We start from the raw sequence: 13,675 nt of genomic DNA on the forward strand, positions 1-13,675 counted from the left end.
ATCTCGTTTGCCCGTTTTGAATATTGACACAACATTAGCACTCTTCCAGACTTGTGGAATTTCCCTGGCATCCCAAAATCCTATGGTTCTGAGTTATTGATAACTCAAATTTGTGTTGCTCTTCTCTCAACTTTTTCCATATCTTTAGTACTGAAGTAGGCAGAACTGACTGATGCCACAGCTGCATCACAGCTGTACTGAGTGGGTCTATTACATCCCAGCTCAGGATGAGATCTGTGTATCCAGCCCAAAATTACATTGGCTTTTTGCTGCCCTATTGCACTACAAAGCTCATTTAATTTAGTCTCCATTAACGTGCCCCAGGTCCTTCTGCATTTATGCCGCCCAATTTCCTCTCTCCCACAGAGTATTCTGGATTATTTGGCTCCTAGTTTTGTTAGCTGCCATTTTTCAAACCAAGTTTAATCTCCCCATGTTTCTAATCTCCCTTGGTCTGTCTTATTTATTGGACTGGTCTTCACAGCTCCTCCCAGATTTAGTGTCATCTGCAAATTTCATTAACATGCTCCTTACTCCCTCCTTCTAGACCATTGTTATTTCTTTGTATTGTGCAGCACCTCAAGGACCCAATCAGAAAGAGGCTCGACTGTGCAAGGTGCTGTACGAATACAGGGAGCGTCTCCATCCAGGACATTAATAAGGCCAGACCCTAACATGGATCCCAGGGGTGTCCTGTTATCCTTTGTGATGGCCCTTGCTCCGGTAGTTACGATCACATGGATTATTCTTGAATTAAGATTGAAGGTATCAAATGCTTTACTAAAATCCAAAGGCAGTAGACCAGGAAGCTTGGAGAAATACCTGCTTTCTACACATTCTCCAAGACATGAAGTATTAGGTCTCCAGGCCAACTGGAGACCTCCAAGACAAGACTCCCATTTGAGGACACTAACAGAACCTGAGGTAAAGCTGCAGACGAGTATCCTCAGAGAGTGCTGCAGATGAATGTATGCAGGCAAGCACTCTGCCAAACGGCCTGATCCCCTCCCAGCCAAATGCAGCAAACAAAATCCAGCCTTACCCTCATGAAGCCCCAATGACCCTCCCATCAGTTCCTGATCCCTCCCAGTATCCACGAGTTAATTCCTCTGAAGTGAAACAGGGTTAATCTCCACAAGGCCTAGGCTAAAATAATTTAAAGGGATGACAGAGGACTGGGGAGATGGGAGTTGCATGTGGGGGAAGGAGGGCTGCAGTGTTCCTTACAAAGAGATTTCATTTCTACTGTATTTTGGGTAATACAGGGAGAGAAAAGAGGCGGAAGGTGCTTTACCTGGAGGAAGAGAAGCTGCCCGTGACAGACGGCGAGGAAGGTGGGGTGGGGGAAGCTTCCTTCACAGCAGGAGACACAGAAGGCGGGGTAGAGGAAAGGACACTGGAACTAGAGGGAGCTGCGTCATCGGAATCACCTTAAAGAGAATGAGTCAAACTGTTTGTCTGTGTTTGTCACCTGGGTTCTCCTGCTGGCGAACACCGCACAGTGCAGTGTCTCTCTTGGCAGAGCCCAGTCTTGTGCTTAGGCTATGGTCTCTTCCTCCCTCTGTTTCACGGCACCCCCAGGGCTATTCATCTAACTTGTTTCCCCATCTGTCAAATGAAGTTACTGTTCCATTTACTGATCTCACTGGTGGTTTGGGAAGCAGAGTCATTTAGGGCCAGATTGTTCCCCCAACTCATTACAAGAAACACACTGTATGCAGATCTCAACTCCACTGGAGAAGGGAGATGGCCAGCCACCTCCACAGCCCTCCTAGGGCTCTCTGCAGGAGCTGGGATTCTTGTGTAGTAAGGGGGTCAGGCCAGGACAGGAGGGGAAGGTTGGAGGAACATGCATCGTTTCCTCAACCCTGGCAGGGAATCCACACAAAGGTAACATACTTGTTGGAGCCCCTCTCTGCTGGGAACTTCTCTTAAAAGGGGGCAGGAGGCAGTGAAAACGCACAGGAGGGTTATATGGATGGTCCTTTACCACTAGGACAAGGTGGTGTCCATACGGTTTGGGAACCAACCCCTTGCTTTAATCTACAGCGTGTGCATGAGTGGGGGGCAAATCACCCTCTCCTAATGGAGGAATTAGGAGGAAACTCCACAAGGGGAGCCCTGTGGAGTCCCCACCCCATCTTCACGTTTGTAAAGAGCTTTGAGACTCTTCGACAGAAGGCTTCACCATGTACAGCAAGAGCAATGTGGTGTTAAAACATGTAGCCTGTTCCCAAAGCTCTCTAAGGAATTAGCACAACAGCTGAGGGAGAGAGAAATTAAGAGGCATAGAGATGAGATGCTTCCATATGAGGCCTCAGACGTGAGGCGTCTGGAGGTAGAGACGTGGGAATGCTGTTCCAGATGGGAAGAGATGCAGAGGAGAAGGCTCTTATACCCAGAGAACAATGGATACCAGCGCACCTTGGAAGGCTATGTAGTAGACAAAAACATCAGGGACTGTGGAGTATGAGAAGTTGTCTTGCCCCGTATCTGAAGGACAGATTTAGGGCACTTGAGTTTTATTCCCACTTCTGCCTCTGACTTGGTGTGTGATCCTGGGTAAGTCACCTAATTGCTGGGCCTTTGCACCCCATCTTTCAGGCTGCTCTAATACTTACCTACATCCAAAGGCACTGGCAGACTTAAATATGCAAAGTGGTGGCAGAGCCATGGCAACAGGCATTATATATAAAAAAGCAAATCATGATCAGGGATCTAGGCAACACCCAATTGAGTTGGTGGAGCTTGTGAGGCCTTACATTCCATTTAATGTATGCAGCGTTGTCATAGCCATGCTGGTTCACCGGTGATGTGATATTTTTGTCTTTTATCACTTTCCTGTGCAAGTTCATTTGACAGCGCAGTAATTGTCTGGTTTCACCCACAGTTACTGGGGCATTCAGTGCAGTGGATGAGGAACACCACCAACCCCACCTCTTTTTGTCCTATGACAAGGTCATTCCACCTTGAATGGTCCCTTACAATATACGCTAACTGCCTATGCTAAACAATCTGTTACACCTTGTATTTAGCTGTGACACCTTTCCCAGACCTGAGGGTGTGGCTCAAAAGCTTGCTGTCTCTCACCACCAGAAGTTGGTGCAATACAAGATATCATCACACTCCATTTAATGGCATTTCTCCGGATGCAACGCAATAACTTTTAAATGCCACATCTGATCAATTCCAAAATTTCAAGGCACGTTCTAAGCATCAGTGGGCAGAAGCCTAGTGATTTTGGTGAAACTCAGAAAGCCAAAAGGGGAGAAATGGCACATGGTGCCCCTGGTATCTGGTTAGCAAAGCTAGCAGCTTAAGGCACAAAACCCTTTATTTCCAACCAGCCCATCCTCCCAAGAGTTTAAAAATACTTACCTCCTGAAAGAGAAAAGGAGAAAGAATAAGAATGGGGGGAGGTGCAGACAGAGCCTCAGGCATGGGGGAAAGGGAGACACAGAACCCCTGGTGGTGGTGGGAGATCCTGGTGTGTGCATAGGGGTCAACCCCTGGCATGTGTGCATGTGGGAAATGGAGGTCAGAGATGGCCTGGCATGAGGGAAGTCATGGGAGGGCTGCAGGGAGTCTCTGAAACAGAGGGGGATGGAAAGGTGGCACCCAGGGAGTTTGTGGAGGGTGGGAATGGAGGGATACAGGAGCCCTGGGGTGTGCTATAAGCTTGGCCTACAGAACCAACAAAGCATGCAGAGCTCTAATTAAGGTTGCAAGACAGTTCCCATGTTAACATGCACTGAATTTGCCAGACATCCACGTTTCGGGATAAAATCTCTCAGGCTTGGGCCCTGCCTACATAGAAGTTGCATCAGTTTAGCATAAAGCACTTTAGAAAACAGATTTAGTTAAGCTGGTGCAAACCCCTGGCTGGACATGTTATTAGGCCATGTCTACACTAGCGAGCTTACACTGGCACAGCTGCATCAATGCTGCTGCCCCACTGTAAGATTGCTGCTCATGTAGCCGCTCTATGCTGGCAGGAGAGAGCTCTCCCATTGACATCATAAAACCACCTCAAGGAGCGGGCAGTAGCAGCTCTCCTGCCGACATAGTGTTGTGCACACTACTACTTATGCCAGCAAAACTTCTGTTACTCAGGGGTGTGTTTTTTCATACCCCGAGTGACATAACTTTTGCTGGCATACGTGGTAGTGTAGATATGGCTTCGTTTAAAACTGGTTCTCTCTGTATATTTGTCAGTATGAGCCAGGTTTAATAATCAGCATAACATATCTACAATGCTGCTGGTTTAAAACCATCCCATTAATAAAACCCACTATCACCACAGGTTTAAAGTTTGAATATAATTCTTCAAGCAGTTTGAGTCATGGGTGAGGGGTAAAACAGTCCTTCCCAGCGTGACAAACCTTAACCTGCCTTTTTTGAACAGGGTTATTTATATTACAACTGACTATGGTAGGAAAGCTGGCATCAACTGTCACTGATTTGCATCGTTTGGGCAAAAAATTTTAAGGGAACGAAAAATCGCTCCACATGCTCTATGGTCAATTACTAAGGCTGTGTCTGTGCTAGGGATGTGCATAAGCACAAGCCCCAATTCAAGGGCTGGCTGCAGACAGCAGAAATCCCTACAGTAAAGATGGCCTAAGATATTCAGCAGAGCCTACTGAAATCCCGGTATAGTCTCTTTGCCAAGCCTAACACTCAAGGGTGAAGGCTCCAGGACACTTGGCAAATGAGAAGCTAATTGTTTCACTGGCAAACCTCCCCAAAACTCACCCAAAAAGCTTTAATGTCAGAGACAAGAAAATTCCAGCTGTGGAAATCACGGCAGATCCTGGCTGCAATGTTGCCTGGTCATTTTGTTAAGAACATTTTAGAGCTGAGTGTGTTTTCCTGCTATGAAGAAACATGCAATGCAAACTGATGTGCTTCTGGAACCACCACTGAAAAGCTGTCTCCAGCTGACCCCTTTCCAAAGCACCTGCCTGGGGCTGGAACTTTGAAGCTCAAATAAGGGCTGGTCTCTACACAAACATGCACCAAACTCACTTCTATTTCATACCTGCTATTTCAGAAGAAGTCTGTGGGCAAGTCTACAGTACAAAATTAAGTTGACCTAAATTACGTTGACATAGAGCCACTGCAGTATTGAATCGGTTTTACATGTCCACACTATACTCCTTGTGTCAGCGGTGTGCACCCTAACCAGGAGCACTTGCGCCGATTTAACTGCCAGTGTGAGGCACTGTGGAATGGTTGCTGAAAGGCAGCAACAGGCGATGTAAGTAACGCAGTCTCTATGCTGACACTGTGTCAACTTCACTATGGGTATGTCTTCACTACCCGCCGTATCGGCGGGTAGCAATCGATTTATCCGGGTTCGATATATCGCGTCTCGTTAAGACACGATATATCGATCCCCGAACGTGCTCACCGTCGAGTCTGGAACTCCACCAGAGCAAGCAGCGGTAGCGCAGTTGACGGGGGAGCTGCGGCCATCGATCCCGCGCTGTGTGGACCCCAGGTAATTCAATCCAAGATACTTCGACTTCAGCTCTGCTATTCGCGCGGCGCTGAAGTTGCGTATCGTGGATCGACCCCCCACCCCACCCCAGTGTAGACTAGCCCTATGTCGACTTAAGTGCTATGTCTCTTGCAGAAGTGGAATTATTCAGTTGGTGAAGTGGGAGAATTATATTGGTGGGAGCTATGTTTTAGTGTAGATGCTTACAGAGTTAGGTCAACGTAGGCAGCCTTACATTGACCTAACTCTGTCGTGTAGACCAGGCCTGTATGGCCGCTTATTTAGGATTAAGAATGTTCTATTTTAATGGACATTGTTAATTCCAAGTAAACTCGCTACATTGGTGTATATTTGTGTGTAGCCCAGCCCCACAACAACGTTAAGGTGAACTCTAAAAGCAGCATCTGTGCTCTTCACTAATACATTTGCCTGGAGCTAATTGGGAACTCTTAACTGATGCAATTTGAAAAATGCGTTGCCTCCCAGGGGACTGCTCCATACTGCCACCCCCCTCCCTCCTTCAGAGGCCCAGGACATGGCTGATGCAGCCAAATCAGTGCAGCTTCTCTAGACATTAACATGTTAGCGCTAGAGTCGAGTATCTCATGGCCTTTCAGGGCTACAGACGGGAGTTTGTTTGTGCCCCCCAAACAGGGCCCGACTCACGTCCAGCTCTACAGAGGGCCCAAAGAGTCTAGTAACACTAGAACAGGGGTTCTCAAACTGGGGATCGGGACCCCTCAGAGGGTCTCGAGGTTATTACATGGGGGGTTTCGAGCTGTCAACCTCCACCCCAAACCCCGCTTTGCCTCCAGAATTTATAATGGCGTTAAATATATTAAAAAGTGTTTTTAATTTATAAGGGGGGTCACCCTCAGAGGCTTGCTATGTGAAAGGGGTCACCAGTAAAAAAGTTTGAGAGCCACTGCACTAGAACTATCATTTTTCATTTGTTCTGACAGATCAGCTTTAGTCTCTCCTGCCCTATGAGCCCTGCGCAGTTAGACTCAGGGGCCAAGATATTTTCCTCCTGAGAAAGTATGACCCAGGCACCCATTGGTGCCAACTGGCAGAGGGTCCGGGGGTGCACAGGGATCCCCAGGGTTAGGTATCTGCATAATAGTTCACTGAAGGGTGGCATGTGAGATCTCTACTGAGAGCCAGTAGCCCACTAGTTGCCATAATCATTGTGAAATGTGTGTATGGATAAGGGTAAAGGAGCTATGTATCTATACTGAAAATTATGCTCTTAAGGTCTTGGAGTTGAGGCAGGTTACCAGGAGGTGCCAGACCTCGGAGATAATTCCTTTCATGCAGGCAGTAACAGGCCTCTCCCCCCGTCTGGCCATTTGTGTACTGTGTATTTATGCCACACAGTGTAGGCCTATTTGAACCAGGTGCCAAGTCAGAGATTGCAAAACCTAGAGGAAGGAACAAACAGCAGGAGGATGTCCTATTGACAAACACAGACATTGGATTGGTCTGGTATATCTTGAAGCACAAAGGGACACACTAAATAGTTCACAGAGGAGGCAAACTGACAAACATGCTTGTCTCAGGAAAGGGGGATCACAGCCATGCCTGGCTATAAAGCGCTGCAAGGATTTGGGGTGAGCAATACTCTGCAAGACACAAGAGTCTCTTGTTCATTAACTCTAGGCTCTAGAAGGCATGTTATGATTTTATTGTATATGTAACCCTTCTACGTGCATCTCCATCCTTTGTTAAATAAACGTATACTTGCTTTCACTATAACCTGTCTAAGTGCTGTGTGTGAAGTGGGGGGGGGGGGGGGGGGGGGTGAATGGAGGTGGAACTGATAAACGGGGGTGTGCTGTTCCTTTGAGGCAGGGAATCTGTGAATGCTGCAAGTGTCCAATGGAGCAGGGGCTGGACACTCCAGGTAGATGCTCAGAGGACGCAGGAGTGTGCCAATTGCTAAACTGCAGAGTGACAGTGGGGCCTCCGAGGCCCAGAGGGCAGGGCTGGTGCTGCCCAGGGTCAGTGGAGTTGGGGAGCTGATCGCTGGCAGGCACAGACACTGCTTCTCACACTAAAGCCACATGGTAGCGAGGTGCCTTACAGCCCTGGGTACCCAAGGAAGCATCACAAAGTCCTGTGGGAATGGCCAGGGGAAGTCTGAGGATCCTCTTGTAGGCCTCCTCCCAGAGTGTCCCAATGGGGATGGTTTGTCCTCTGCAGAAGAAACCAAGCCTGGCAGAGCTAAGGGGATATACGAGAGGACAAAGCCATCCACCTTAAGATTGTGGGCCTCTGTGGAACTCCAGCACCCAGCGCCATGGGCACAGGGAGCTGCAGAGAATAAATACAGGCTGGTGTTGTATTATTTTTGACTAATATTCACATCTTCTCCCCACCTGTTCCCCTCACTCCACCTGCCCTAGCCCTCCTGAACTCATTCCCTTGGGCCTTGCAGAGAAGCCTCCAGAGGGATGGGGTGGGATGGGATAGTGCCAGGTACATGGCAGAGTCCTGTGGTGTAGGAAGGAGAACCACATATGTAGGGTTCCCTCCATTCACAGGTCTAGGGCCAGTCCAGACCATGGTAACAAGGCATGTGGCTTTACTGGTGGAGGGATACAAGAAACAGTCCCAGTAATTTAGCAGGATTGCAACTGCTTTGGAGGACAGGGTCATAATTCAAAATGATCTGGACAAATTGGAGAAATGGTCTGAGGTAAACAGGATGAAGTTTAACAAAGACAAATGCAAAGTGCTCCACTTAGGAAGGAAAAATCAGTTTCACACATACAGAATGGGAAGAGACTGTCTAGGAAGGAGTACGGCAGAAAGGGATCTAGGGGTTATAGTAGACCACAAGCTAAATATGAGTCAACAGTGTGATGCTGTTGCAAAAAAAGCAAACATGATTCTGGGATGCATTAGCAGGTATGTTGTGAGCAAGACACGAGAAGTCATTCTTCCGCTCTACTCTGCGCTGGTTAGGCCTCAACTGGAGTATTGTGTCCAGTTCTGGGCACCGCATTTCAAGTAAGATGTGGAGAAATTGGAGAGGATCAAGAGAAGAGCAACAAGAACGATTAAAGGTCTTGAGAACATGACCTATGAAGGAAGGCTGAAAGAATTGGGTTTGTTTAGTTTGGAAAAGAGAAGACTGAGAGGAGACAGGATAGCAGTTTTCAGGTATCTAAAAGGGTGTCATAAGGAGGAGGGAGAAAACTTGTTCACCTTAGCCTCTAAGGATAGAACAAGAAGCAATGGGCTTAAACTGCAGCAAGGGAGGTTTAGGTTGGACATTAGGAAAAAGTTCCTAACTGTCAGGGTGGTTAAACACTGGAATAAATTGCCTAGGGAGGTTGTGGAATCTCCATCTCTGGAGATATTTAAGAGTAGGTTAGATAAATGTCTATCAGGGATAGTCTAGACAGTATTTGGTCCTGCCATGAGGGCAGGGGACTGGACTCGATGACCTCTCGAGGTCCCTTCCAGTCCTAGAATCTATGAATAAGCAGACTAAAACTTTCCTAAGGTAACAGTGTGTGTCAGGGCAGCGATGTACAGATGATATTGGTAGTTGTTTGTAATGTGACCAGCCCAAGCTCATACATGAAGAACCCAACATGCCACCATATACCTAGGAAGCTGATGGCACCACCTATATTAAGGTTGGCCGACATTTACCATTATCAGACTGTTTTCAGTTGCTTGTAACTTTGCCAAACTAATTGCTAGGGCTGAAACTTTCCATGCCAGGTGTCCTTTTTTTTTTTTTTGTCGGGGGGGGGGGGGGAAGGGAGGGAGGGAGAGGAAATTTTCAGACAAAATGGCTCAACGGTTTCAGAGAATAAGGTTAGGAACAAATGTATGTTTCCCCACGATAGGAAATTCTGGCAACTTTCTTTGAAGAGCTCTAGTATCCCCATGCTTTGGAAAAGGGACTTAAAAATTAGTAGGGGTTAGCTTTTGTATCAGGGAGGTGTCATTTGCTTTTCCCATGAAAATCTGCCCAAATTTGACCAAGTTAGAACCCTTTGAAAATTGCAGTTTGCTCAAAGAATTCTTAGATTTTTCGCAGCTAAATTCCCTCAACATTCCATCTGCACTGAGCATGCTCCAGCTCAAAGGTGAGCAGGACTATCCCTGGAGCTGCAGCTCTGAACTGTGCCAGGTCTGGGCTCCTGAACTGAGAGCAGATGACAGCTTGCTGAGCCCAGGCAGCATGGAAGAGGAAGCTGCCTGATTTGAGTGCAGAGGGGACCTGGAGTAGATTGGGACAAGGAGCCTGGGGAGGAGGAGATTGCCAAGGTGACAAAGGAGACTGGGAGTCAGGGAGGGAAACTAGATGGGGGTTGGGCATTGGGAGCAAGACCAAGATAACAAGACGACCATGGGGAGACTGGGACTAAGAACCAGTGGGCAGGAGAAAGGAGGAGAAGGAGGAGGAGGAGACAGATCTGACGAGGAGCCAGTGTACTGGGAGAGAAGTGGTACGGCGGGGCAAAGACTTGAACAAGAAGCTGGAGTGGAGGGGACTGAGATTGGACAAGTACCCCCAAGGAGGGAGACTGGTACTGAGCAGTGCTCACATACTATTTTTTCCACAAAACCCCGACTTCATTCAGTGCACAGGATGGGCCTGCTCTGGGGATGAATCAGGGCTGTGTAGTGAAGGAGGCTGTTGTCTGTAGCACCTCTGCTCCATTTGTTGCAGAATTTGGAAGGAGTGTAGTGAATGAGGCAGGGGGTTGTAAGAAGAGAAAGGACAGTCTCATGGTTAAGGCAGTCAAATACTGCCCTAGAGAACTGGATTCTATCCCTGCCACAGAGTACTATATGATGCTGCACAAGTCACTTAAACCAGTCTTTCCATAGGTGATCACTAATTGGGTGTTCCTCATTTTCTGGGGCCCAACTTGAAACCATGAGGTCTGATTTGCAGAAGCGCTGAGCACTCACAGCTGCAGATGAAGTCAATGGGAGATGTGCATGCAACATATAAAGTGCTATATAATGCCAAGTACTCTGAAAAATCCTGTGCATTTCAAATTGGGCAGCTAAAATTAGTGGATACTTCAGATGTTAATCTCTGTGCCTCGATTCTCCATCTGTAAATGGGGACAATACCCCCTCACCTCACAGGGGTGTCATGAAGATTAATTTATGTTCGTGAAACACTCAGATACTACTGGTGACGAGCACCATAGAAAAGCCAACTTGAAAATGAGTAATTCTGTCTTCAGTGCAGGGTTTGAATAGTGTGCAATACATAAAGTCTGAGGCCTCATGTTGAACACCCAGGAATAAAATATTGAATAGCTGTCCATCCTGTGCACTGAATAGGGCAGATCCTGTGGGAAAAAATAGTATGTGATCATGTAATTGAAGACTATCAATGCAGACCCACAAGGGGCTGAATTAAGGTTGCATGGACATCCCTAATTCTGTTTGAGTGCTTGCTTTTGTAACCTTAATAGTGTTCTTTTCATATAGTTCTTGTGTGTGAGACAATTTTAGCCAATATCCTCCACTCCCATTTCTGCTGGAGGACTGCAATGAGATGGTGACAGCAAAACAGGCTGCTAGAATCTGAGCTACAGTCCTCCAAGTGCATAAGTGACTTACAGATTTAATCAGGAAACAAACTCTGAACCTTATTACTATGTATGTCAAATGAACCCATGCACTGAATTCAAGTTTACACTGATGTTGCACTTTTTTTTTTTAGTGGTTGTCTACATAGAAATTTTTCCAGTTATACCAGCATAAACACCCCATGTGAACACACTTACTCTGGGATAAGAGTGGATTTTTTCTGCTAAACTTAAACTGCTTCCAAAGTGACAAACTAAACCAGAAAAAATAGTATACCAGAATAGTACATCCACATGGGGAGTTTAGCGCTTTAAATTCACACCCTACCTTATACCGGTATAACTTTCTCCCTGTCAACAAGCCCTAACATGCTTGCTAACTCTGACCTTGCGCCACTAAACCCATGCATTCAGGCATTCTCATATTACAGCTCCAATCTGGGATGCTACCGACAGCAATGAAAAGCAAGCAAAGGTTCTATTACCTGATGTTGCTGAGGACTGTTCCACTATTCCAACCTTTACCACCTGGAATGGAAAACACAATTGAGTTTATATGTATTGGTCGGCTCCATCACTTGAAAAACTGTGAGCAAGAGGCTCAGACTCACAAATGCCTTTCCCATCACTCTGGTGATGCAAAAGGGCCAGAAAGATGGTGCAAATAGGCAGTGGAGTACTCTACTGGGGATAGAAATCCCCGACTGGCATACAACCAGCTATACTAACTTAACAACAGTCCCGTCTCCCTGTAAAGGGGGCATGGAACCTAGGGATAGTTATCAGCCAGTGTAACTTGAATCAACCCGGAGACTGCTCAAACTTATACCAGAGACCATACCGGTCCCCTGTTGCCCCTAGGAACAGGAATGGGAGCAGAAAGACAACAGAAAATCATTTTTGGCTGCACCACTTCAACTACCATCGAAATGCAGCCACATCTGGGGTGCAACACAGTTTCTGTTTAACAGTTTACCCCAACACTATGAGATAGCCAGGAAGAAAACAGTATCTAAATGATAATTTTCTAGCACCAGAATTAATGCAACCAACACCAGTTAATTCTACACTAGACCTCTCATTCTGATGGATAAAGATGAATTGATCACTGAACTAAGAATCAGTGGTTACCTAAGTGCAAGTGAACATGATCTGATTCGCAATTCCACAATCATTTAAGATGACTTCACTGATTAAAGAATCCTAGTTTAGCGGGGAAGTGAAAGCAGCAATACAAAATAAAGACAAAGTATAACAATTGGGGAAAAGGTAAAGTTAACAGCAATAAATATAAATCAGAAGTTATGAAATGCAATACAAGATAAAGAAAGCTAAACATGTCAATGAAAAAAATCTATGACTAGTAGGGTTAAGGACAATACGTTTTTTAAATTTATCAGGAATTTATCACTAGGTGAGATGATAAAACTGTCTGATACAGATAAGGCAGAAGAAGCATTCAATAACTATTCCTGCTCTGTATTTGGAAAGAAGCCAGGTGATGTATTCATATACAGTGATGAAACACTTTCCAAACAAACATTAATTAAGGAGGCTGTTAAACAGCATCTTCTAAAGTTAAAAACGTTTAAAAATCAGCAGGACAGTATAACTTGCATCCAACAGTTTTAAAAGATTTGGCCAAGGAACAAAATGAACACTCAATGCTCATTTTAAATAAACTTGGAACTTTAGGGAAGTTCCAGAGGAAGAAAGGTAGTGTCGTGCCAATATTTATAATGGGTAAATGGGGTCATCTGGGTAACTATAGGCCAATTAGCTTGACATCAATGCTGGGAATCAATAATAGAATGGTTAAATAAGGCAATCAGTAAAGAATTAAAGATGGTAGCAGAATTAAATGCCAGTTAAGTTTTATGAAAAACAGGCCTTTTCAAACAAACTTGGTATTGTTTCTTGATTAAGCTAACTTGATTTGAGAGAGTTGTGTTGACATAACGTTCTTGCACGTCTATCTTAGTAGCACATAACACTGATTTAAAAAATCATAGAAAAATCAAGACAGCACTGCAACACTGTGGCTAAGAGGGCTAAGATAACGCTTGGATGTATAAGCAGGGGAACATAGGTGATGTGTAATTACCTCTGTATATAACATTGGCAAAACCATTACTAGAATATTATATCCAGTGCTGTTGTCTGACTTCAAAAAGGATATTGACAAACTAAAAAGAGTTCAGAGAAGAGCCACAAGAAGGATGTTGAAGCCTGGAAAACCTGCTGTACAGTGAAAAATTAAACCAGTTCAATCTATTTAGCTTAACAAAAAGAAGATTAAGAGATGACTTGAACATGGTCGAAGTACATAAATAGTACAGGACTCAAAGAGCTGGTCTACCCCAGAAAGTTATTTTGACCTAGTTATGTCACTCGGGGTATGAAAAATTCACACTCCTGAGACACGTAGTTATGCTGATCTATCCCCCAGTGTAGACAGTGCTAGGTCACAGAAGAATTCTTCTATCACCCTAGCAACCCCCTCTCGTAAGATGGATTACCTACACCGACAGGAGAACCCGTCCTGTTGGCGTAGGTGGGGTCTCCACTGAAGCGCTGCAGTTGTGCCACCGTAGCATTT

At 45.7% G+C, this 13,675-nt stretch overlaps 1 protein-coding gene across 1 annotated transcript in view; it reads right to left on the reverse strand.

Annotated features, from left to right (window-relative positions):
• Nucleotides 1-13,675, reverse strand: part of LOC113407548 (phosphofurin acidic cluster sorting protein 2-like) — a 169,588-nt gene that overhangs the window by 12,378 nt on the left and 143,535 nt on the right. The window contains exons 20-21 of the mRNA XM_026656180.2: nt 11,562-11,604; nt 1,295-1,430 (exon numbers count right to left, since the gene is read on the reverse strand). Of these exons, the coding sequence (XP_026511965.1) occupies nt 1,295-1,430; nt 11,562-11,604 (179 nt within the window). The remainder of the gene's footprint in view (nt 1-1,294; nt 1,431-11,561; nt 11,605-13,675) is intronic.

The sequence above is a fragment of the Terrapene carolina genome, unplaced genomic scaffold (genome assembly GCF_002925995.2).
Source record: "Terrapene carolina triunguis isolate 2854851 unplaced genomic scaffold, T_m_triunguis-2.0 Scaffold212, whole genome shotgun sequence".
NCBI lineage: Eukaryota > Metazoa > Chordata > Testudines > Emydidae > Terrapene > Terrapene triunguis.